General features: G+C 30.9%; 1 protein-coding gene across 2 annotated transcripts; it reads left to right on the top strand.

The window, feature by feature from the left end:
- Positions 1-2,564: 2,564 nt before the first annotated feature.
- Positions 2,565-12,512, top strand: LOC124941898 (zinc finger CCCH domain-containing protein 38-like). Of its 2 annotated transcripts, none has more exons than XM_047482270.1 (5): positions 2,565-2,727; positions 9,934-10,274; positions 10,420-11,989; positions 12,100-12,149; positions 12,234-12,512. In XM_047482270.1, exons 2-4 carry the CDS (start codon positions 9,940-9,942, stop codon positions 12,127-12,129), a joined length of 1,935 nt encoding a protein of 644 aa, XP_047338226.1. In that variant the 5' UTR covers positions 2,565-2,727; positions 9,934-9,939; the 3' UTR covers positions 12,130-12,149; positions 12,234-12,512. The 2 variants fall into 2 exon arrangements, with proteins under 2 accessions (XP_047338226.1, XP_047338225.1); XM_047482269.1 differs by having other exon boundaries at positions 9,912-10,274.
- Positions 12,513-27,791: the final 15,279 nt, after the last annotated feature.

Below are 27,791 nucleotides of genomic sequence, written 5' to 3'. Positions count from 1 at the left end.
CCATAAGAGCATTTGATGCCTTTGGATGGATTCTTACTCCCACGCCATATGTCATCTCAATCTGTCAACTTGCAGATACAAATATATTTCTATGAAATCTATAAATGTGAGATTTTATTGGACTTTCAAGAGGATGTTTATCCTCACTGACAAATTCCACTACTTTAAACACTCCATTTTTACCCCTCTTTATCCTCATTTTAGCCTCACAACTAAATCTTGTTTTAGGAGGACTACATTTGACATAAACATCTCTTTTGTCTTTTCCCTTTTGACCTTGTGCACTACAAAAAAAATCATATCTAGTATTGTACATAATTTATCATTGTATTTTGAACTATTCCTTATATCAAATTCAATTTCTTTAGCATATGCTAAATAAAATTCATAAGCATCTTTTTTTTTTCTCAATTTTCCTACTCATATGTGGTATAAATTCTTCTGAAATTACATAGGGGCAATACTCTCCAAATTTTGACAATTTTGATAAAAAAATTATTGACGGTGACAACTCGTAGATTCACTCTCAATTCTAGATCATAAGAAAAACAAAATGTTGGTGAATATCGTATATATTAATAATATTTTTTTCATAAAAAAATATATAATTACTATAATTAATTATTTTAAAATAACAATACAAAAATATAATAATTCAATTTTATTTTTTATTATATAATCTTAGTTTCATTATAATTTAAAAATTATTAATTTTATTTAACAATCATGTCCAACAGTTTTCGTGTTAAGCACACTTCACATTAGAGTTGTTGTACAATATCTATCGTGTAAAACAAGCATCACACAAGAGTTGTTGTACAATAGTTATAATGTGAAGCGAGCATCACACGAGAGATGATGTACACGAGCTCTCTGTACAACATCTATTGTGTAAAGCGAGCATCAGACGATAACTGTTCTACAACAACTCTAATGTGAAGTGAGCATCACACGAAAAATATTTTATAACAACTCTAATGTGAAGTGCGCTTCACACGAGAGATGATGTACATCAACTTTCTATGAAACATACTCTAATGTGAAGTGAGCATCACACAAGAACTGTTGTACATCAACTCTCATATGAAGGGCACTTTACATGAGAGTTGATGTACGCTCTCAATCAATGTGCTCTCTCATGTTAAACACACTTCACATGAAATGCGTTACCTCGCATCATTATCGTTGATGTTATTGTTGGATACCACAACATCGTTGCTTGTTTCATAAATATTAACAAAATAGAACCTTAACATTTCACACGAACAAAACAAAATTTTGTTAGTTATCAAAAGCACCAAGCATACCATTTTTGTGAGCGACAAAGATTCGTGAAGTTTCTATGAGCTACTAAACTTGTTTCTGACAATGATTTATGTAATAGGTTTTTAGTAAAGAAATTGTAAATGGTCTAAAGAGAACAATTGTAAATCATAATAAAATGGTAAAATTGAAAGATACGAGGACTAATGATTGAAACGATTATGGTAGATGAAGTGTCAAAGCGGAAAAATATTTGGAGTACAAACAGAATAGGGAACGAAACAGGTTGGGCTTGGTTCTAATTTTTTTTTAAATAAACTCAATTTTAATATATATCATTTAGATGGATTGGCAATCGACACATAAAGTTTAGAAACGGAAGATCTCGATTGCTTCCATTTATTTATATATTTATTTTATTAAAATAACTTATATTAAATAAAATTATATTAAGAAACGGGAAATTTGACTAATGACCCTAAAGATGCCCTTATTTAATTTTTTTGACACTGGTGACACTTTTTTTTTGGACGAAAATGCCCCCGTTGCGAAAAGTCTATAATAGCGAGACGCAACTCCGATTACGTCTCGCAACCAGCATTCGCGAGACGCAACCGACAATCGCGAGACGCAATTTATTTTATTTTATTTTTTTGTAAACTTTTCAAAAAAAAAAATTGTGTCTCGCGAATGCCGGTTCCGAGACGAAACCGGGGTTGCGTCTCGTGATTATAGACTTTTCATAAGGTATTGCCGACTTTTCACATGGCATCCGGTTGCGTCTCGCGACATGAGCAATTCTGTCAAAAAATATAAAAGTGTCACCAACGCATTTAATTTTATGTGCTGGTCAAAAAATCAAATAAGGCCATTTCGTCAAATTTCTCTAAGAATGTAAGCGGTTTAGTTGTTTGATTTATATACCAAAATGCACAATGATATAAAAAAAATTTAAATCAGGTTGATTAAAAATTTGATCTAGTGGTTTAACAAAAATTAATTGTTAAATAATATAAATATATCTAAAACTTATTTTTAAATAATAATAATAAAATTAAATTTAAATATAAATGGGTTTAACAACCATATTTGTTTTTTTTAATATTTATTATTATATATTTTTAAATATATATATATATATATTATTTTAATGATTAAGTATAATTGAATTGTAATAAAATTATACATATTTTTTTTATTTAACCAAATTCCATAATTTAAAAAATTCAAGTTTATTTAATTTATTATCTAGCTCACACCATCCAATCTAATCTAGACCTAAAACAAGGCCCAAGTGCTTATGAGTTTAGTTTCCCAACTTCGAGCTCTCTTTTTTCTCTCTTATCACACTCTTCTCGTAGACTCAATTAGTTCTCTTTTCTGCGCATCCATAAAATCGGCAGCTTGCTATGGGGATTCATTCTATCTTGATTCGCGCGTCGTTTATTTCCTGATGTTGTACAGGTCGGTTATCTCTCTGCTCCTTAATTTGGACATCATATCATCAATTTGGATTTCTAGGCTTCTTCGGTGTATGTTTCCTTAGTTAGGGTTTTCTAATTTTTTTTTCTAAGTGTGATTTTGATCCTTTTGCTTCGTTGATGCTAATTGACTGGTAAAACAGTGATTGTATTAGAGCTATGACACATGCCATGCTTCAATATTGAGTTTAGGGTTTTTCACAAAAATAATACTTGCTTGAAGTTCTTAATTCTTGCGTTGTTTTTCTTTCATAATTACGCATGCATAGCATCTAAATCCCCCAGGCTGCTGAACGATTTCATCTGATTGCTGATTTCTTGAGCTTAAGAAGTTGGTACCTTATTATATATGTTGTGTCCCAATTTACAAAGAGGGCACAAACTAAATAAGAACTTAATAGAGGGGGAATTATGATAGAAGAGAAGAAATATGGATTGAACCGGAATTGAGACGAAAAAGAAGCTAGGGACTGAGCCTCATTCTATTAGGAAGAAAATCATATATTACTTATACATGGACAATTACATATCGGTTATCTAACTACCCATCAACTACTAACAACTCGAACTATTACCTACTTCTATAATCATTTACACTACTAACGACCCCAACTACTAATTACTTCTACAATCTTTTCAAAGAGGCTAAATTCCCGTGTGTGTATGTGCATTGTTGACTTCATGTACTTTTTCCGGGTCACTACATGTCAAATTTTCCTTGACCTCAAGGAAAAGATTACTCTACATCTGTCATCACTGGATGTTCCTCTGAAAAGTTGCAGTATCCTTGAAGAACTTCTTGTCACCTCTCAATTTCAAATTTAATTTTTGAATAAAATGTATAAGGACTAAGGAGATATAAGAATTGAGTGATAAAGAGAGAAATTAGAGGGTATAAGAAATGAACTCTTCTATTACCTTGAGTATCAAATCTGAAAGAAAATCATAAAGTAGAAACCATTTTTTTTTTCTTGAGGTAAAACCAACAAAAAGGGACTTGCGCGTTTTTGCCTTCTTCGACGAGACCCAATAGCGCCTAAAGTTTCTTCAATGATAACCAAATATACTTCAATGACGAGTTCTTCCTTGATTGAACAGAATAAGGATAGCTGGATAGATCTTGGTATATATGATTTCCGTGGATAATCAAAGCAACTCTCATACCAATTGTTGTGTCCCGATCTACAAAGAGGGAAAAAACTAAATAAGAACATTAATGGTAACCAGAATCAACAAGAATGAGGGGGAATTATGATATAAGAGAAGAAATATGAACGAGATAGATTGAATCAGAATTGAGACGAAGAAGATGGGAGGGGCTGAGACCCATTCCAATAGGAAGAAATAAGAAACTATTACATCATTTTTTGAATATCTATTACTCTAATCATACTACTATTTATACTACTCATACATGGACGGTTACGTATCGGTTATCTAACTGCCCATCAACTACTAACAACTCCAACTTTTAACTACTTCTATAATCTTTTACACTACTAACGACTTTAACTTCTAACGACTTCAACTACTAACTAATTCTACAATCTTTCATGAGGCTGAATCTCCCGTGTATGTGCATTGTTGACTTTATGTACTTTTTCCGGGTCACTACAATATAATTATACCATCATCCGAATTACTTTCAGTCTTCCGCTCAACAGCACAGAAACATTAATAGAACAACTAGAATTTGTGACAGGATGTAAGAAAGAACATATTAAGAACAAGATAGATTGATGGAGAAGAAACCGTTACAAAGAAGATCGATAGGCAGAGAAGAAGACCAAACTCAATGACATAATGTTCAAATGAAAGAAAGAGACAATTACACAATTCAGCTTAGAAACTAGAAATGAAATAGTGCAGCTATATAGTATATTCGTAACTGATATCGAGTCGTTGTTCCAGCTGGCTCAGTTCTATAAAGCCTTCTCATCTCCATTGTCCAAGATTATCACTTAATTCTTGAGTTGATCTTGATCTATCTTCCATCTTTTATTTTGATATTCAATCATACTGCTTCATAACAGAACCATAACATTGGTATCATAGAAAAATCTTCGCACCTGTGTAAGGACAAGATCGTGATTAATGGAGTCACGGACATGTTGGACTCTGATCCTATTCTATTGTCTCTGAATGGAGCTAATCGATCGGAAACGAGACATCAATCAGAGATACTAGCGTCGATAGATATACTAATTGCTAGATTAAATGGATTATCAAAGAGATGCATAAGATTAGTTCGAAACAAACAGACTATACGGTGGTTGAAAGGAATGCCGCATTTAAAAAAAATGAACAGAATGCATATATAACGATGGAATAAACATATAATATCTTTTCTGTATTGATATTTTAAAACTATTAATTATTTCTATAAATATAAATTTATAAAATATAATAAATACATCGTAGATATATCTTTATATATTTAAACATTAAAATAAAAAACAATTAATTAATTTAGTATACCGATTTTTCATTTTTTGTCTTTTATTCATGTTTTTGTAAATGTGACATTCGTGCACGATGAGACACTTTAGAGAACTGATGAGAGAAAAAGACTACCACCATTATTCATCATATTATTCTCTCATATTTGATTACATTATTGTCTTACATTGTACTATCTAATTACATACACGAGATAGATGTCTCAATGTTCTTTCTCATGAAATTTAAGAATTATTGTCTCAATAAATAGTGTATCGAATAGCTTGTGAATCAAATATCAGCAACACCTACCAGATAATAATTTGCATATCCAACTTTCTCATTTTCATCAACGTAGTACTAGTGTGACTGCAATTTAGAGTTCCAAAATAAGCTTCGAAATTAGGAGGATTGCGTAAAATTCTTCTACTGCTTCCTGATCCACATCCTTGCAACATTTGTTTTGCCGATTGTGCTTGCGTTGCTGCATTCTCGCTGCATTCATCTACTCCTTTCTGTTTTGCGAATAACTCTATAGTTCGGTTCAGATTGATCAACGCTTTTGCAATCGATACCTGCTCCATTGATTGTTTCTTCAACTCCTTTTTCGATTCTGTCTAGCCTCATTACTTGTTTCGTCGATTCTTTCTTCTGTTCCTTTTCAACCGCCTTCAACTTTTTCATTAATTCTTTGTTCTGTCATCTTTACCGGTCTTAGATTCGTATCCGACATTTCTATCGATCACAATAGAGCTTTGATACCAACTGTAATGATTCTACTCAACAACACATAACCACTAATAGAAAAGTAATTCAACCAACTAAAATTTGAGAGAAAAAGTAAGTAGCAACAGATTAGAAACAAAATAGATTCATAGACTGATAGAGAAGAAGACAGAAGATTGATTGGCAGAGAAGATACTCAATAACCTGTAACTGATATTGTGCTGTTGTTAGAACTGACTCCCATTGCTAACAACTTCAGTAATTGATATTGTGTGAGGTCATTGATAACTTTGTAATGCAAAGAAAGAAATCAGCCAATGGCTAATGTATTACTGATAATTTTAGAGAGCAGAGAGATAACTGACCTAGCACAATCCCCTAGCTTGAAGGGTGCACACATGCAATTTGCATTCTTTGCTTTGCATTAACCAAGAAATTTGACACACTTAAGAAAACTAAACATTTTACCTTCATCAACAATTGTTAGAAACGCCGCATAAGAGATGTTACACAATTGGGGCCAAATTTATACATTGAAGTAAAGATATTGAGAATCACAATGAATGAATGATTATATTAGAAAATTTATATTATAAATTATTTTAGTTGAATAGTTTTTAGTATAGATAATAATATCATTTTAATGTCTAGAATATAAAATGGGTGTGGATGGTAAGACCACCCCGATTTGTCCCATTCACATCCCTAGATGTAATGTAATGATATACGTTGGAGGGAGGTATCCTATAAATACAACCTTTCCTAAAACATTTAAGGTGTAATAATAGAATACAATTAAATCAAATCAAATCTGCAATTAAATCAATGGCAACCAAAATATTCTTTTATATGAATTTACTGACTTATTTTCATTTCTACACAAATAGTGAATACAAACAATGAAAGATAACTTGGGTATCTTCATAGCCTCCATTCTATATCTCACTGTAGTTATCTTTTAAGCCTTCAGTTTCTTGATTATTTATGATGTTGATTGCTTATGCTGTTTTGGATGAATGTGATGTTGCATAATCCCTGTGGCATATGTTCCTTCCATTATCAAAATTCTTGTAATCAATGAATTTAATAGCCAAGTTGCTCTAGTTATCAGAAATATTTGGGTTATTTTCTTAGGCTCTGGTGTATTTTGGTTCAAATATTGTCCATGAGGCTTGTGAGTCAAATTTTGACAAGTAATTTGAAAGTTTCATGATCATTAATTTAATGTGAAATGTGTGAGTGCCAATATACTTTGTTTTCAATTTTTACCTTTCTCAATAAGATTATGCTAGATAGAATGACTCTTGGGGAGAAAGCTTGTCTGATCTAAACTTTGTTATATATTTAAAATTTACCAAATCTATAGTACATTATACAAACTTCATTTCTTTTTTATTTTCTGTTATAGTAGTTCATTAAAGCATGGGAAGGAACACATATTAAATTCCATCCTGAAACGACGCTGCATCTTATTCGTCTTTATATGCCTTGATTATGTTCAAAATTTATAAGGAAATGAGAAAAGAAAACAGTTATGATAGCATTTAGAACAGAAACTAAACCGCCTCGAATCAAAGAATAATACCTGAAAAGTATAGAAATAGAATATAATCTAAGATGAGGAAGAGAGGAACGTCAATTATATAGATTAGAGATTGAATAGTAAGGGATGGGATAGAGAGAGAATTGGGAGAGGTGAGATAGAGAAAACCTGTTAAGATTCAAGTAATTCTTAATTATGGCATAACGTCCTTTTCCAGCCTGTGTCGACGTTCTCCAACCACTATCGATAAGCCAATAACTGCTAATGGAATGAACATTGTCACGTTCAGCTTATGCTAGGACAGTTAACCCTCACCCTTATAACATTACTCTCCCCTTTAATTCGTTCGACGAAGGTTCAACTTAAACTCTCAAGCATCCGTGGCTCCTCAAACCATATGAATCTCCTGAATTACTTTGTTGGACTATTGGGTGTTTTTTCAAACCACAAAAATTCTCCAAAATATGTCCTAAGTGTAGTCCACAAGAAACAACTACAATACTTCGCGTTACATGGTTCTTCTAACCATAATAAATATTTACATAATCCATGTTTTATGCCATGAATTTTTCTTTGGGCAAGATCCACCATTTAGTGGTTCCTCAAACCGCAAAAATTGACCGCCAATTTAATTTGGTGCTATAAATGTTTGATAAATGGGATTATACTCCAAAATTCTAGCATCAAAACCCCCCAAAATCTTCATATATCTTTGAAAATTGATTTCCAATGTCGGTTGGTTGCACTTTCTTTTGGTCAAAATTCACTATTGAAGTTTCATTCCGGTTCTAATTTTGGGATTTGCAAGGGAATAATCGGCAATATTGCTTTATCGCGCCATTTTCTACTATTAAACCGAGAACGTCATAACTTGTCTCATGAGTATGTGGAGTCTCAACTACTTCCCTATAACAAAAGTCGTCAAGAAGGGTCTCGTCTTCCACCTTAGAACATTTGTTGTCAAAAGGGCTGTGTCTTTGTTGGGAGGGCATCGTTTATTTCAAATCTTTACCATCTAGTTGTTTGTCTGCCTCCAATAACTCATTGGACTCCAATTTCAGTTTCTAGTTTCTGTTGATCAATCTCCCATTTTTACCTTTTATCCTTGGCATCTTGTTTTAACAAGTTGATATTTTCTCGACAACATTCCGCTGTGGACTCCCACGATTCTTGCTTTACATTTTTTGCTTATGTTGTGGATCGTAAATTGCACATGACTCGAATTCGCGACGCAATAATTGTTTCAACTTTCTCCATGTTACTGATTTGCTAAGATTTCTAGTGACTGCGTACGAGCATAACCATTGTCGAGCCTTTTTACTCAAGTTAGCTGTCGCAAGATGCACCTCGTCTTCTTCGAATCGTTAACCCAAAACAATCTTTCTACTTCATAATCAAGTCTTCGATATCTTCACTTTTAATCGAAATTCCGAGTTGTGCTTGATCGAAATTCCGATTTTGTTGTTGATTGTGTAGGTCTGAATGGTGACTTTAGACTAAAAATCTGCTAGACTTAAATCTTGAATCATTGTTCTAGTTGGAATTTCTCTTCTGTCAGAATGTCAATTCTTGTCGGCATCCTGACTCTTCACTTCTCGCTTCACTCTCAGAAGCTTCAGTTCAACAAGAGGATCAACACTAATTTTTTATTCTCGACTGTATCCCTTATTTGTGGCTGGAGATTGCAATTTGATTGGAAACGCAACTGATCAGAATTCCTTCTTCCTACGATACCGTTATGTAGATGTTCTACTTCCAGAATCACCTACTATTTTCTCCAGTCACAATTCTCCTTCTACTGTTTTGATCTGATTTTAAATTCCTAATTGAATTAACCTTTGATCAAAGAGGATTTCACTAATTTAACCTCCATAATATAAACCTTTAATATGCACGAGGAAAGGTGCTCTGATAGCAATTAGAACAGAAGTTAAATCCAGCCTTAAATCACAGAATAATATTCCAATGGTATAGATAAAGAATAGAATCTGAAATGAGGAAGAGAATATCATTACAATTGAGTTGATGATAGAGTTAGATTATATAGATGAGAAGAGAGTTGATGATAGAGTTAGACTATATAGATGAGAAGAGATTGAATAGTTAGGGGTGAGATATAGGGAGGATTGGAAGAGGTGAGATTGAGAGAACCTGTTAAGATTCGAGTAATTCTCAGTTATGGCGTAACATCTTTTTCCTGCCTTTGCCGACCTTTAATATGTCCTACAACCACTTTATTGATAAGCCACACTGCCAATGTCTTCTTATTCTTAGGACAGTTAACCCTAACACAAATAAAATAAGTCTTGTGCATAACAGAAAAAACATTTCAATAAGACTAGCTCTTGATTACACTTGCAATATTTTCTTCTCTTTTCATTTCAAAAAAATGTAGCTCACTGAATGTTCTTTTGTTTTCTGTCTTCTTCCACTATAAATTTGTTGAGGCTTGATTTCAGGAGAATTGATTCTTTGTGACAGACAGAGATGAGTGAAAGAATAAGGAGATATTCTTCAAAATGGGATCACAAGAAAAAACCTGAACTTTCGCTGCAACATACCCGTGGTACATTTTCTGCAAAGCGAGATAAGTACGCCTCTAATGAATCACATGCATGGCATCTGCAACAGGTTGACCATGATAATGCTGGAAAACATGATAAAACATTGAAGGAAACAGGTGCTAGTACATTGTTGGATGCACCACTTCCATGGGATGAACATGAGAGTTACGGTACAAGAATGTCTCCCGGCCTTGATGACTGGCGGCGGCAAAAACACAAACGTTCACCTGAAAGTGGCTGGTGTAATAGTTCATACAGGTACAATACTTACATGTTTGACAAACAAAACATAATGTTATGCATGGAATGATAGTGCCTTTAAACTTCATATTTGGACTATAACAATGAAAACTCAATTGATCCTTTATCAGATCAAATAAAGTATTTCACTTGTATCTTGCAGAAATTCTACTAGAAGACGGAGCAGAAGTCCACCTAAGGGCTTTAATCAAGATAAGAGACTTGATGGAAGAAGGGTTACTGCTCAGTCTCACAATCTTCTTAGTGGGAGACATACAAGATCAGAATTTCCCATAAATATTGCTAAAAATGACACCAAATCTCTTAAAACTTTCAGATTCCCCGTTACTGACGGACAGAAGGTTGAAAGTTCTGATATAAGAAATGGAAATTCAGGAACCTTAGTTGGTTCAGCTCAAGAACGACCAAAAAACGTGTCTAGACAGAGGGATGTTGGTAGAGACATGGATGCCTTCTTGTTTAAACAAAAAAAGGAATTTGAACCTTATCATAGTGAGAAATATTCAAGGTTATCTTATGCCAGTTCGACAGCTAGATCCCAGAATAATGAGAGGAGGAACATCACCTTGAACAAATTTGACAAACATACAAATCAGAATCAAGTGACCGGGATCAGTGACATAATTCATCCTGAAATTGTGCATTCTCGGATTGTCAAAGATGCTTCTTATACCACAAGTGAAAGAGAGGAGCAACATAATTGGGGCATTGATAAGTGTAAACCCTGGCATCTCCTTGAGGAAGAACCAAAACCACAAAGCAACTCAGGAGATGCTGAAAATTGGCTAGAGGGCATGGAGATTTCTTCGCCCTGGAACCCTAGGCAATCTTCTAGTCAACAGGGTTCAGATAAAGCAAGCACAAGGAAACTGCCTCAATCCTATAATGCTTTTCCAAGACGACAAGGCTTGGATCAAAACATCCAGAATGATAGTGTTCTTGTTAGTAATCCTTCCACCTTAAATTTCACCATTGAAAATAAACAGATGCTTCAACGTCCCCATATTCTTCCAGTAGTTGTTGATATGAATGAAGCACAAGAGAAGGAATTGAGGGAATCTAAAACCACCCGATTTAACAGTTCTCCAGTTGAGGGGAATAACATGAGAGCAAATTCTCAATTTTCTTTAACTCAACGAAATCATTCAGATCTGGTGACCTTTTCCCCTTCATCAGCTCAGTTAGCCGGAGCTAGACAACAACTTCCTCAACCATATACTGCTTTGAATTTCTCCAAGTCACTGGAATCTATTGTACCATCAATAAACAATTCCTTGGTAAAATGTAATTCTGAGGTTCAACCAAATAAAGAAGGTGAAAAGTTGGAGTGCTTAAACTTAATTGCTGCTGATTGTAGTACATCGGGCAAGGTCAATGTGACTAATGATCCAGATTCTGAGGAGAATAAGATAGGAGGAGAAGCCAATTTATCATCAGAGAATGGAAACGAGACTAACGATGAAAAGAAGACAAGGGGTAATATGAAGGGAATTCTTCGTGCATTCAAATTTGCTCTTGCAGAATTTGTCAAGAAGATTCTGAAACCAAAGTGGAAGGATGGTGTAATTAGTAAAGATTTTCACAACGCTGTTGTAAAGAAGGTGGTTGATAAAGTAATGGGTAGTATACCGCATGCTCGGATACCTCGATCTCAGGAGAGAATCACTAATTACCTAGCCTTATCAGAGTCTAAGCTCGACAAACTTGTAAAGGTCAGTTTTAATACATTATTCTCATTTCCAATCTTGTTTAAATCATTAATATAGTTAAGTTAGATTATCATAAAGAATGAAACAAGAGTAAACGTGTTCTTATTTTGCAGGCTTATGTGGATAAGCATGACAAGACCTGATTGAATCATTAGAATCTATAGTATGTTTTCTCACTCTCAAGCTAATAGAATATTTGATAAGGAGTTTACAAATTTCAAAACTGGGAATGTTTTTTTTGCTTAAGGCTTGTTACTTACCCGACGAGGCCAGCACAACAACTCACTGCCAACTTAAACTAGAGCGTTCTTAGTAGGAATCAAACTTGAGTTTTTTTATTATTGTTGTAAATATGAATATCGTAGGTCGAATTAAGTGAAACATGTATTCGAGCTTAAAACAGTTGTTGGATAAAGCGAGAAAAGTAGATCAGCTGGAATTTTATTCCATAGTCAAATGTATCTTAACTATTGTTGTTTCTCTATAACTATTTTATGTGATATATCAGTTCTTATTTTGAGTCCTTGTAATGATGTTGCTTTCGCCATGATAGTTAAGTTTTATCCAGATAGGATTAAATCCTTTTCCTCCCAATGATAGAATGACGGAAGAATAGAAATTCTCAATGGTAGATGATCGGTTATGCTGTTGAGGGACTTAACCCAATAGACAGATTGAATTTATTTTTTTCTCTACAAAATGCAGCATACTCAGTGAGTTTGTAGCAAGATAGCATATAAAGAGTATTTAATGGATTAATTAGAAATTTAAATCGTATGTTTATATTAGAATTATTCAAATAGGAGTGATAAGGGGATGGAATTTGGGAGAGAAAATGGGGAAGAGAATGATGTGTCACTAAAAATTTTGTTATTTTTTCAGCCAATTAAATTACGCGATCATTTCCTCACCATTCATTCTCCTAAATTTCTTCCTTAATCATTTCTCTTATTCAAATTACTCAAATAAAAATATATTTTCTCAATTTTTTTTCACTTTATCAAAATAGAATTTGGTTGGTTTTCTTGTATAGTTTTGCTATAACTAAATTTTTTTTTTTTTTGTTAACAATAAAATTTATATTTCAAAACTGATATAATTGAAGACGTTTTTAGTCAAAAATAAATAAATTTAGAGTACTAAATTTAGATTTAATAAGGTATCATAATATAATTATTATGGATAAAAAAAATTAAAGAGGCAAAATAAAAATAAAAATAAAAATACTTGAACATTTATTTTTCACTCTCAATTATATATTTTATATATTTTAATAAATGAATTAGTAAACAAATAATTATCTGTTTATCGATTTTGAAAATAATTAATTTCGAACTTTAAGTAATAATAATAAGATATATAATGAGTTATATTGGAATAATTTAACTCATTCTTGATGTATTTTATCTTTATAAAATAAATAATAATTTTGGAATTATCATATGAATCACTTTAGAAAAAATTAATATCAGGTAAAATAAGTCAAAATATATTAAATAAGTGAGATAATTATATATATATATATAATTATATATATATATATGAATTTTGTTGGGTTTATTTAATATTAATGTGATTTTATTTGTCTTTTTAGAAAAAAGAGAAAATAGAAAGAAAAAAAATGGACCAAAGGCCCGATGAAGGGCCCAACCAAAAAAAATCTAGGTTGTTCTTCAACAATTTCCAAAACACCAGGTCAAAGTCGATGGAAGACTTATTGATTTTCTAAAATACATTTTTCTCGCTCGTTATAGCTCTGAATTTAGCTCTGTAAAGGGTTGTATCACCGTATAGGTGTGTAAAATTTAAATTTTCCAGCTCATTCAATTAAAGGGTAACCACAAGTTCCCACAAAAAAAGGCGGGAGCAACAGTGGTCATTAATCCCGCCTGACCTGGGGTCGCAGTCGATGCACCATAAAAGAAGCACCAAGGGTCAATAAATCCAAAAAAAGTAATACGGGATCGAAACAGTTTCTCAACCACCACTAACCGTGTGTTCCCGCTGATTCTGCCAAGCCCGTTCCCTTGGTTGTGGTTTCGCTGGATAGTAGACAGGGACAGTGGCAATCTCGTTAATCCATTCATGCGCGTCACTAATTAGATGACGAGGCATGAAACTATGGACGCTGTGCTAGGTCTTTTTAGCTAAAATGTTTTGGGTAGTTTATAAATATAATGTTTAACCTACCTTAGAAAAAAATAGTCTAGACTCTATAGAATTCCAGAAATTGATTTCTCACTTAATTCGATACTCTAAAATAAGTTTTGCTTGTGTAATGATGTATATTAAATTATTTAGGATTTTAAACCTCTTAAAACATTGTTTAGATCAAAACTATAAAAAAAAAAGTATTCAAGTGATTTCCATGGTTTTCTTTAATTAATGATGGAAGTTATGAATATTATTTTGATGATTGATTATTATTACTATAATATAAACTAACATTATAGTCCAAACAAATTTGATTTTGGATCATTTTTGGGCATGTTGTGTTTTTTTTTGTGTAGTGTGTGTTTTAAGTTAAGGTAGTTTGACCGATGGTGGCTTGGATTTTTACCGTGGATTGGAGCTCCTAACATGGTTTATGACGGAGGAAACGATCAAGGATTATCCATGATCAATTTTTCGAGGCAACGACCGAGAATTTTAACATCGACTAAATTTCTGACTGAGAAAAAGTAGCCATGACATGGTTGCAACCGAAAAAACTAGTCATGGCTAGGTTTCTGACCGAGTTTTGTAGCCAGACAACTAACCGATCGAGAAATTTTGCTTATGACTGATATTTCTAGCCACACTTGACTTTCGACCATGTTTTCTAGCCATGACATGTTTTGCAATCAATAATTTCACATACATGGTCAATTACTAGGCCAGCAACCGAGAATGCTTGGCCGGTTTTCCAGCTTGCCTAAAACCGATCCTGACATGTCTGGTCCAGTTTGTTTGCATGTTTTTATTTTATTTATTTTCTTACTTTAATTAATTGTTAAAAATAAAAACTATATATAAACCTGAAAATATTGTTTTCAATAAAAACATAAAAATAATTTTCGATAAGGCCCGTTTGGCCGAAAACTTAATTTTTTCTCAACTCTATAGAGTCTTAACTTTTAAACCACTTGTCCAAACATTATGAAATCAATATATTTACGATGACTCAAATATTTCCAATCGAGATGTTGATTTTTACATTTTTCTAGGTATTTTGATTTTGTCGACTTTTTCTAAAATAACTCTGAATATTTAGAGATGTTAAGATTTTTATAATGTATGTTTATATATATTATGTTTATTAGCACTCTGTTAGGATCTAGGTCGCGGCTGGAGGACCGGTGTTGGCCGGTTAGCGCGTCTCACTCAAAGGGTGGTGATTAATCCGGTTAGAGATTAACACCGGGGTTTCAATACTACACAAACTGTCACAAACCCTTGAACTAGGTTCAAGCGCGGAAGAGGTTTGTTTCAGGTTGAAGCAGCACACTTGTATGATAGGGAGAACCGGTTTCGGATGATGAAGGTTTGAAAATTGATGGGTCGGTTTTTGTAACCTGGTGATCCGGTTTGGATAGAGTTAAGTAGGTTAGAGCGGTGTAGGTAAGTTAGTACAGGTCGGTTAGAAAATAGAACCGGCAGAAAGTAAATAACAAGACAGATTTTGTGGATGTTCGGAGATAAAACTCCTACGTCACCCCTTCCTCTCGAAACCGCGAGAAGGATATTCACTAAGGAATACAAGTACAATCCGATCGAGACTTATTTCCTGCTCGATAATACCCTTACAATTTACGCCGAAATTGTAAAATACACTCTTCAACTTTAGCACTTAGGCTTTCTCTTAGAGATAGAACACAATCTTATCACTTGTGAATTAAATGCTCGCTGTATCACTTATGTCTCGCTGTGTGTCCCGCATTTACTCTTCTTTAGCTGCTCCTTTTATAGGTGAAATATGCCAACAATCATATTTCACTTCCTTGAATCTGATTGGCTGAGCAGAGGTTCAGTGATTCAGACCTGGCGGTCAACTTTGCAGACTTGACAGTCTGTTCCTCCGGTGTGTAAGACAAACCTGCTAGGTTTGTCTTTTACTCAATGTGGTGACTGTCTGTTAAACAGTTGTCTGTACTTGGAAGATCTCCTTTCTGATTTATCCCGAAGTGGAAAGATCCTGTAGGACTGTCTTCTACAGCCTGCAGACTTTCCTCAGACTTGTATGGATATGGAAATATTCAGTCTGTTCCTTTGGTATCATACTCAACAGATACCCGAAGTATCTTCTTGTACTTGGTCGGTCATTCGACTTAACCGGATGGCTTCCGGTGTGGTTGGTTTAACCGGACAGCTTCCGGTTATTCCTTTGCCTTGTGGCTGATCGGCTGTCTGGTGTTTCCAGTTTTTAGCTTTGGCCGATCCTTTCTTTGTGCGGTCATGTTCCGGATGTTCCTGGTCGGTTTAATAACTTGACCGGTTAGTCTTCTTAGCCGGTTCATTTGTTTGACCGGTCCGGTTCCTTGTTCCTGCATGGAAGGTTTATTTATGTTAAGTTCTGTGAACCGGTCTAATTTATCTAACACACTCTCTTTTGAATGATTATATATATATATATTTGTGTGTACATGTATTTTTCTTTTTCTCTTTTATTACTTATTGTGTATTTACATATATATTGTTTGTCATAATATTAGAAGGACCACATAAATGTGAACAATCATCCTTAGCACTAAAATTAGAATGGTAGGACAATGTAACAATAGTTTAAAAATGTATTAATGGTAAAATGTGAAATAATATTTTCTAAAAATGGTAAAATATAGTAGTAGAGATCGTCTAACTAGACGAGCGTGTGGGGTAGGACTGCAAATGAGCTAAGTCACTTGTAAGTCACTTGTGAGCCACTTACGCTGCTTGGTAAAAGCTCGACTAGAGCTTAACTTTGACCGAGTTCGAGTCGAGCTCGAACTGGCTCGTTTAATATTCGAGTCGAGCTCGAACTCATATATTACTTGATCGATGGTTTGTCGAGTTTTTTCGAGCCTAATAATAATAATAATAATAATATATATATATATATTTATTATTAAAATTTAAAACAAATAATTTACTCTTATTTTTTAAAGTCCAATATGATAGGCCCACAATTTTTACATTGTTAATTTTATATTGTTTGATAAGTTTGCTTTTTCTAGTTGTCCTAATATGGTCCTACTAATTTTGTATATATGTTCCGACTTTATTTTATGAACATTTGTTTCATGTAAGAATGATAATGGGTACTTGTATTTTTGATATATGTGGTATCTGATAGTCGTATTCGAATATTTGGGGTCGGGATGGGATCGGAGGAGAAAAGGTACCCGATCAAGTTTGTGGTCGGGAATGAAGAGTGTCCAAAATTCAAATCCGCAATCTGATACTCGACTATAATAATATTATGAAGAATATAGTTTTTTTTCTTAAGAAGTAATATGAAATTGCACATGACACATCATGAGAGTCACAATAATTATATATCATTTATTTTAATTTTATTCACTCTACGTTAACTTCTGTAAACATGAAAATTTGACATACCCTATTTTACTTCTGTAATTAAATAATATTTTAAAATTTTAAATTCAAAATAACTTAAAATGAGATTAAAATCAAATTATAGTTAATTATTGTGATAATTAAACCCTAATTAGAAATATTTGATATCGTTCCTTGAGTTGTACATCGGTAGATTGCGTGACAAGAGACACTATGTACATTGATGTTTATTTAACAATAGTGAAGACTTTGTTGGTCGATATATAACCTAGACCTATTAGATCTACTATGGAGGTGCCTGGGGTAGAACCCGAAAATTGAATGCATAGGAAAAAGTTTCCGGTGGTGGCACAAATTTCAGATACTTAAGAATTTGTTTTCATGTATGACCATGGAAATGACAATGTAAAGAGTATTAAAAAAGTGAACATGAAAACACCCAACTAATGGAATAGAGTCATGATGTATTAAGGTTTGTTTTCCTTCTATTCCATTTTCTTTACGAAATTTTTTATATTTGTTAAAAGATAGATTAATCTTTCTTATATTATTACTAATCAGTGAATCATGTAAATCATGTATGTATGGTTTAATTAGTTATTTTCCTTAGATTAAGACAACCAGTAAAGTCTATGTCTTATATGATTTTTGATAAAAATAATAATAATAATAATAATAATAATAATAATAATAATAATAATAACACATTAATTATTTTAATATGATTTTTGATAAAAAAAAAATAATAATAATAACACATTAATTATTTCAATAAGAGAGGGTCACGAGGTTTAAGCTACCCCAGGTAAAAACAAATGTCAATACTTTTTCTTGTCTTAAGTCTAATTTAAAAGATGGTATTTAGTGAAATTTAAACCCATAACTAAATAAAAAATTATGTTTTATCTTAAACTATTAAGTTACAACACTCTAGATTTAAAAATTACAATAAATTTAACTAAATCACTTACTATTTTTAATAAATGAGTTGTCCTAAGGAGTGGGCTTCCCTAGCCCGAGGGCTTGCCGGGCTTACCCCAGGGCTGGCCCTATCGATAAAGTATCTTAAATATGTAAGTTTAGACTAGGAGTGAGTCGGTGTACGGTATACCTTAATTTTGTGTCCATGGCTTATTCTTTATCGAAAGTTTCGATATAGAAAAATTCATACATTTACTTTATTTTAACTTTTCTCTACCTTGATTTCGGTATACATTAATTTCGGTACAGTATCAGTATTATATATTTGATACCTAAAATATATATTAACTTAAAAAAAACAATTTAATATGGTTATTACATAAACGTTATACAAAACTAAAAAATTAAAGATATTTATCATAAAATAAAATGTTCTTTTAAAATCTAACATATTTATATTATAAACTTACAAATGTTAAGAATTAAATTTATTAATTTAGTTACAAAAATTGAAGTTAATAATAAATATAGGCATAATCTTTGAGTTAGACTAAAGTGGAGGCGAAAGAGTGAGATTCAATATTGTCTTCAATCGCATTTGCATCTGAAAATTATTTTATAAATTAATAATAAAGTTTAAGTTAGATAATAATAAAAATAATAATACTTTTGATTCGTGTTTTGTATTTAAGACGAATTTTGCAACATATTAGACTTCATTAGGTCTATTTTGTAAAAAAAATACAAACACTTTATAGTAAAATAAAATTAGTTTTATATTTTGATTTGATTTTCAAAAATTAAATTTTGTAATTAAATTAAGAGAAATGATTTGGAGAGAAAATTTGGAAGAGGAAATGACGCAATCTAATTGTTTAAAAAATAATAAAATTTCTCTCTTTACTCTCTTATATTTTTTTTTTCATTTTCAACACATCATTCTCTCCCCCAATTTCACTTCCCTTATTACTCATTTTTAAATTAACTAGCGTGTAGACCGTGCATTTGCACGAATAATAATATAAAAAATTGAGAAAAAAATTACAGTAAAAATGTGATAACATTTTTAATTCGAAACATGCATATAGTATTTTTAATTCTATTTTAAACCGTTTTAAGTTTATGGGCAGGTCAACCCACAATTCGATTCAAATATCCAAATTAAACACAGCTCTCGACCGGCAATCCAGACACTTTAAAAATTAAGCAGCATTATATATATATATATAGATTAATTAGTTAAAAAATAAACTTATATTGTTAAAATGTCCCGTGTTCATCTATTTTAGTGTTGAATTTAAAATATAAAGTGTTATTAGCCTAGTTAGTTAAAAGGTGGTACTTATTTTATTAGGTTGCGAGTTCGAAACATATATATAGTATTTTAAATTTTATTTTAAACTGTTTTAAGTTTATGGGCGGGTTAACCCACAATCCGACTCAAGTATCCATTTACTATCACATATATATCCAAATTAACCACAACTCTCCGACCCGGAAATCGGGACACTTTAAAAATTAAGCATTATTATATATATAGACATCAAATCTATTTATTTTATTATAAATATTATATGATATATAATTTTTAATTTATAAATATTATTTCGATATCTGGATATATCAAAATTTTGAAAATCTCATTAATTTATTATATCAATAATTTTGGTATTGTACCCATCTTATTTTTTTTTTGGTACAACGAAAAAGACAATATTTTCATTATATTATTATAAGGTATTTTCAATATACTTAGTAATTTTTTCTTATAGTTTAGACAAATATATTAATATATATAAATAGATATATTTTATATATAATAATAATAATAATAATAATAAAAATATTGCAAAGAAATATTTTACCATAAAATATTTTATGAAATAAATTATATAATTGTAAGTAATTTCCTAATAATGCAAAGATTTAGAATTAATTAATTTGTTATTATATATGTATAAAATTATATAACTTAATAAAAATGAAATATGAATTCATCACTTAACCAATCTATTTAGGTCTGACGTATAAAGTGATTTTGATTGGTAAGGAAAAATATTTAATAAATTGTGATATTTATTAAAAATGTAAAAATAAATAACATTAATACACTTAGGGGTGGATAATATATAACTGAGTGTTTTATCCATAATTTATACCTTATTTAAAATTTTGGTAGGAAAAAATGCATACTTTTACCTTACCTTAATTTCGGTATATCTTCATTTCGATATAACTTAATTTTGGTATGCAAAAAATTCATACATTTATTTTACCTTGATTTCGGTATACTTTAATTTCGATACGGTATCGATTTTATACCTTTGATACCTAAAAATCATATTATTTTAAAAAAAAAAATTAATCTCAGTAAAAATTGCATATATTTTTATAATTAAATTAATATCAAATATATTTATTTATTTTCTTATAAGTATTTTATATATATATATATATATATATATATATATATATATATATATATATATATATTTTAACTTGTAAATACTATTTCGGTATTTCAGTATATATTGATATACCAAAATTTTAAAAATCTCATACATTTATTGTACCAATAATTTCGGTATATGTATCATTCTTTACCTTTTTTTGATATAACTTAAAAATTGATATTTTCGATATATTGTGATACAATATTTTCGATATGTTTTTAATATCGGTAATTTTCCCGCAACTAATTATACGCTTAGATTTTTTTAAAATAAGTAAAAAAATTAATATTATTAAAATCATATATATTATATTATCTAAAATTAATTTAAATACTATATATAATTTAAAATTAATTATTAAATTAAATTAATTAATTATATTAAAATAAGATAATAATTTGTTATCATCACAAGTTATTGAAACACTAATTTTAATCTAGATGGTACTCAATACGAAAGTTGTTAGTCGAGTTTTGTCTAACAACTTAAATGAACTTGTCTTGATGATTTGTTGTCACCTTGTAATACTAACGAACTAATTTTAAATCACATGATATCTCATGCGAAAATTCTAAAACTATGTAATACTAAAAATGAAGTTATCTTTTTATTTATATATAATTAATAGTTTTAAAATATTAATATTAAAAGACAAAAAAAAATGATGTTAAATATATTAGTCTTTTATTTAATATTTATTAAATAATTAATTTAAAATGTTATTGTATCTATTAATTTTTTAATATAAAATGTTTTTAAAAAAATAATATTTAAAAATGATTAAATAAAAAAATAGTTAAAGCTTTAAGATAATTTAAAATAATTTTTATTTTATATTTTAATAGTTTTATACAATTGATAAATATTTATTTTTTAATATATAGTGTTACAATTATATATATATATATATATATATATATATATATATATATATTAAATATTAAATATTAAATTTAATATTGAATTATAAAACTAAAATAAAAATAAACTAAATAAAATAAAATTGAAAAACTGAAAAACAAAACAGTAAAATATATTTAAATAATATATATTTGTTAAGTTTTAAAATTAGTAAAAAAAATATTTTATACTTATTAATTAGTAAATGTAGAATAGTAATAAAAAAAAAATCAAAAGAAAATATCAATTATTTCATCAGTTTGTTTTATCTAGAAAAAACAGTTGAGAGGCCTCAGGGTAAGGTGAACAAATCTGTTCTTCCAGATTTACCCCAGAAAAAATTTGGCCATAGAGGATCTTAACTGAAAAAAAAAAACATGCTTGATGTTTTGCAAAGATAAATATGAAGATATATATAAAACATTTTAAATATCATAATCAATCATAAAATAATATATTAAAAATTTAAACAAAAATTAAAAAGAATATAAGAGTGTCTCTTGTGTTGAGAATGGATTTACAAATATGGTATATTCATGATACACAATCTTAGTACAATAAAAATGTATGTTTAACCAAAGAAAACTATAACTTTGGTGTGTAATCTTGATATTATGAAATAAGATTTACACAAAAAGAAAGTAAATTTTTTGTTATGGAAATACAATTAGGAAATATGGTAAGAATATTTTGGAAACTCTTTGAAAGATTTGAACAAAATATTGATATTGACCTAATTTGGGGCTTATTTAAAGGTGCAGTCGGACACTTTAGAAAGTCAAGTCTTTGCCTTGAGAGCATCGCTTCCTTGTGAGTTTTGTGTGAGATTTCATTATGAGAGAATAATTGTAATACTCTTATAACAATCTTAATAATAAAGTTGAAAGTCTCTTGTGCTTCGAAAGTAGATGTAAGCATGTTTTGGCCGAACAACCATAAATATTGTGTATGCGTTATTTAGTTTGCTTTTCTTTCGTTTCCGCAATTGTTCGGTGTTGTTGTTCTTGAATTAAGGGACACTTCATCTCCTGGTATCCCAACAAGTGATATCAGAGCGAGTAGGGGTGTTCAATATTTGGTCTGAACCGAATATCCGACAAAATTTGAATTCACCAAATTCGAATAAACCGAATTTGAATTTTATTTTCGGTTTTCGAATCGAATTTCAAACCAATTCGAATTCAAATACAGTTTTCGAATTGGTTTTCGAGTTTGGGTTTCAACTCGAAAACCAAACCGAAAACCGAATTTATTTTTTATTATTTATTCTTCCAAACTTAGTTTAAGAAAAAGTTCAAAAAATTAGAGTATTTTGAATTCAAGATTTAATAATAAAAGAAAAAAGAACACACAAAAGCACCAGTGGTTTAGTGGAAGAATAGTATCATACCATGATTAGGGGTGTAAAAGAGCTGAGCCGAGCTCGAACTAGCCCTGGTTCGAGTTTGGCTCGACTTGTTTTTTATTGGCTCGGCTCGAGCTCGACCGAGCTTTTAATATTAAGCTCGAACTCGACTCGATCATATAATCATAGGCTCGAGTTCGGCTCGAAAGGCTCGAAAGACTCAAATTTAAATATATTTATATATTAATTTCTTTTATTAAAAAAATAACTGAACAAGATTTAGGATTTTACCGGAGCGAGATTTAGGGCTTCGAAACGAGATATAAGTTTATTGAATAAGTATAAATGGGAAGTCTCTTGAATTTCTTGCAAAATGGTTATAGAAATAATATATTATAATTGAGATAAAGTAGAAAACATATTAGATTCTATTAAGTTTATTTTAAAAAATAAAATACTTTATAGTGAAATAAAAATAATTTTATATCTTATAAAATATAATATATTTAGATTGCATATATTAAATAATATTACAATATAATTATATTTTTTTTATTTGATTTTCAAAAATTATGTTTATGTAATTAAATTAATATAAAATCTATTTATTTCCTTATAAGTATTATATAATATATTTTTTTTAATTTATAAATATTATTCTAATATACCTTGATATACCAAAATATTAAAAATATCCTTTTACGTACCAATAATTTTGATATTGGTATCATAAACAATAAGTCCATAAATAGTCTTATGGGTGTTTCAAATTTTGATTAAAAAGTAAAATATAATAAATAAAAAATTATATGATTAGGCTCGAAAAAGCTCGACGAGCCATCAAGCGAACCTTACCTAAGCTCGAATTCGGCTTGAATCTTAAACGAGCGGCTTGCGAGCGGCTCGGCTCATTTACACCCCTAACCACGATACAAACCTAGGTTCAATTCCCGGCTGGTGCAATTGGTTTTGAGTTTTTAAGGGGAGTCATGTTTATGAGGTGTTATGCTTGTTCTCATTTATTCCAAAAATAAAAGAAATTTGAAATTCGAACCGAATATCAAATTTGAATTCGGTTTGGTTTAATTAGAATTTATTCGAATTTGGTTCGATTTTTGAATTGGCTAAAAAATAAAAATTTGAATAAACCGAACTGAAGAACTTGGATAACCCAAAAACTGAACCGATGAACACCCCTAAGAGCGAGGCTATTCGAGAGGAGAGTAAACTTAAGAGCTTGGAGGCACCTTCGAGGGTTCTTGACAAGTTTTAGGGAAGTTTCCAAAAGATGTCCAATTTGTAGTTCTTGTTGGTATGAATGACTATCAGGTTTGAGGTGGAAGAAGATGTCCAAGGAACAAACCAAAAGGGAAGATTGTAGACAATAAAACAATAAAGAAGACATATTTACAAGAGGTAAACAACATCATGAGAAAGAAGGCAGAGCAGTAAGACTTCTAAGTCTATGTTGGATACTAAAGAAAAGGTGAAGTGCTTCTGGTGTTAAGAGGACGGATACTTCAGAAAAGACTGCCTAAAATTAAAAAAGCAAAATATAAAAAGTTAGCTTAGAAGGCAAGAGATGGACCATTGTTGGTGAGCAAGGTAATTTAATTGTTATAGAAGGAGTAAATAAAAACAATATGTATTTTTTATAAGGTTATTCACAAGTATGTTTGGTTATTATCTCTGAGGTCACTCAATATACATCCAAGTTCTGACATCTGAGGTTTGGCCTCAAAGGCTTGCAAGAATTGGGTTAGGAAGGAGTTCTTGGTGCAAGAACTTTAACTCATGGTAATGCGGGAAGTTGGATCTAAAGGTAGAGAAAAATTTCTTTATTGGATTTCATATAATGTCAAATGGTATAGAGTTTAGATAGAAGAAGGTGGAGATAATGTTATGCTAGATTAAGATGTGAAGTTTAACAAAGTTGGAGCATACATAATGAAATTACAAGTAGTGATTTAAGAGAAATCACAACTCGAGGTGAAGATATGTCATTAGAAAGGAACACTATCAAAGGAGAATTGTCATGGGACCATTGATATTTCTTCCATTGTTGAGGAGGAGGATGACCTTGGTGAAGAGGTATCCTTGGCCATGGATGAAGAAAAGAATGGTACACACAAATCTTATCAAAAATGAATTTACTAATGACGACATTTTCCATATATTGACAAAGCAATCCTTTAGACCAAATTGCAAGATTGCATTGAGTTGACGGGTGATTAAAGATTGAAATATTGTTTGTTAACACGCAATATGAATGAAAGACCAAGAAGAGGGAGACTAATGGAAGACACTTATAAATTTTGGTGGAGACATCATGAAGCAACTCTCAAACGAACCAAGAAGAAATTATTGTAATATCTTTCAATGTAAGAAGATGAATAAGACCTTGAGTGAGATTCCTAGTCATGAAAAAATAGATTAGATGGAAGGTTTGGTCAATTCAAAGGTGATGATTTAGGTATTTCTTTTGTTAAATTTTAATTATCCATGCATTGTGGATCATAGTTAAGATTAATGAGATGATTGATTTGTCATCTTATTAAGAAGAGGATTGAGACCTTGAATGATATTACTATTTATCAAAAAGGGGCTAGATGAGAGGCTAGGTTAATTTGAAGGTAAACGAGATCATTGAATTGACATCTGATGCGAGAAGATGAATGAGACCTTGAACGTGATTCCTAGTCATAAAAAAATGGGCTAGATGAGAGGCTCGATCAATTCAAATGGAAGGACATTCTTAATTTCTTTCGAAGAAACTATGAAACATGGTGAAAACAATTGAAGACAATTAGAGAAGTATGTTGTTCAAGTTAGTTGAGTGTGCAAAGTTCAAGGCACGATGGGTGGAAAATGTTTGGCTAGATCTTGAGCTTGAGTAAAGAGATGTCGTTGGATACCTAATTATTTAGACAATGTAAGTTGTCTTGGGTCTTCTCGACTTTCGATTAATATCTTACTTTGATGAAGTAGACGATGAATGTTTGTCTAAGGTGTCATCAGTTTTCGACATATATCAAATTTTTAAAAAGTAGGCAATGGAAGTTCGTCTTGAGTCTTCTCGGTTTTGATCAATATCTTATTTTGAGGAAGTAGACGATGGATGTTTATATTGGGTGTCCTCAATTTTGATAGATATTTGATTTTGAAAAAGTAGACGATGGAAGTTCGTCTTGGGTCTTCTCGTATTTTGATTGATATCTTATTTTGAGGAGTAGGCGATAGAAGTTCGTTTTGGGTGTCCTCAGTTTTCAACCGATATCTAATTTTGAAAAGGAAGAAGATAGAGAGAGGGAGGTGAATCAAGACGAAGGCAGGTGTTAGGAAGAAAATATATGTTTCTTCAACTACTTTCTCTTCACTCCCTAAATACCTATGATTAGGTATTTCCACAAATTTGTGAAGATACATTCCATATGTATGTGCCATCTTTCTTGATGATGTTGTTCTTGAGGAATTACGTAATTAGTCAGATTATAAATTCTAGAGACAAGAACAAGACAAAGAGAGGGAGGTGAATCAAGACAAAGGTAGGTGTTAAGAAGAAAAATATCATTTTCTTCAACTACTTTCTCCTCACTCCCTAGATACATATGTTTAAGTATTTCTACCATTTGTGAAAATACATTTTATATGAATGTACCATCTTTGATGATTATGATGTTTTTGAAGATTTATATAATATGTTAGATTATAAATCTTAATTTGCAAAAATATTGTGTAACCCATTATATGTGATATAGTGGATGAGGGTCCTGTGACTTTACTCTTGTCAAAGGGGTTTTCCACGCTAAAGTTCGATGTGGGGTTGTACATCGAGAGGAGTATAATCGAGCATAGAGAAGTTGTTACCAAGAAGGTGACAATATTGCTGATATGATGGCGGTTCCTAGATTGGGAGCTATGAGACTTTGCTTGTTGACAAAGCAAATGATAGAAGACAAGATAGAGATAACTTGTAAATCAAGGTGGAGTGTTAAGATTGGATATACAAATATTACAAATATAGTATATTCATGGTACACAATCTTAGTACAAGGAAAATGTATATTCAACAAAAGAAAACTATATTTTTGGTGTATAATCTTGATATTAGGAAATAAGATTAACACAAAAGGAAAGTATACAATTAAAAAATATGGTAAAAATATTTTAGAAGCTCTTTGAGAGATTTTAATAAGATATTAATATTGACCTAATTAGGGGCTTATTTAAAGGTGCAATCGGGCACTTTAGAAAGCCAAGTCTTTGTTTTGAGAGCATCGCTTCCTTGTGAGCTGTGTGTGAGATTTCATTATGAGAGACTAATTGCAATACTTCTATAAATAATAAAATTGAGAGTCTCTTGTGCTTCAAAAGTGGATGTATGCGTGTTTTGGTCAAACCACTATAATATTGTGTATGCGTTTTTTAGTTTGCTTTCTTTCGTTTCCATAATTATTTAGTGTTGTTGTTGTTTTTAAATTAAAGGATACTTCCCAATTTTTCTTCGTTGGGACTATTAGGATAGTCAAACGAATAAATAATCTTTTAATGCTAAATTTTTTATATTTATACATAAAAAAATAAAGGAAAATAATGTAATGTTCAATAGAATAATATTTTCCATTAGACATTTTCGGTATAATAATAATAA

Source organism: Impatiens glandulifera, chromosome 6 (genome assembly GCF_907164915.1).
Source record: "Impatiens glandulifera chromosome 6, dImpGla2.1, whole genome shotgun sequence".
Taxonomy (NCBI): Eukaryota; Viridiplantae; Streptophyta; class Magnoliopsida; order Ericales; family Balsaminaceae; genus Impatiens; species Impatiens glandulifera.
The sequence above is the reverse complement of the archived record's forward strand: the minus strand, read 5'-3'. Positions and strand labels throughout refer to the sequence as shown.

Bases quoted from the DNA above. Each gene is read 5' to 3' on its own strand.
- LOC124941898 (XM_047482270.1), top strand. From the start codon at position 9,940: ATGAGTGAAAGAATAAGGAGATATTCTTCAAAATGGGATCACAAGAAA. The intron at 10,275-10,419 runs GTACAATACTTA...TGTATCTTGCAG, and splicing joins TGGTGTAATAGTTCATACAG to AAATTCTACTAGAAGACGGA. The intron at 11,990-12,099 runs GTCAGTTTTAAT...CTTATTTTGCAG, and splicing joins AGCTCGACAAACTTGTAAAG to GCTTATGTGGATAAGCATGA.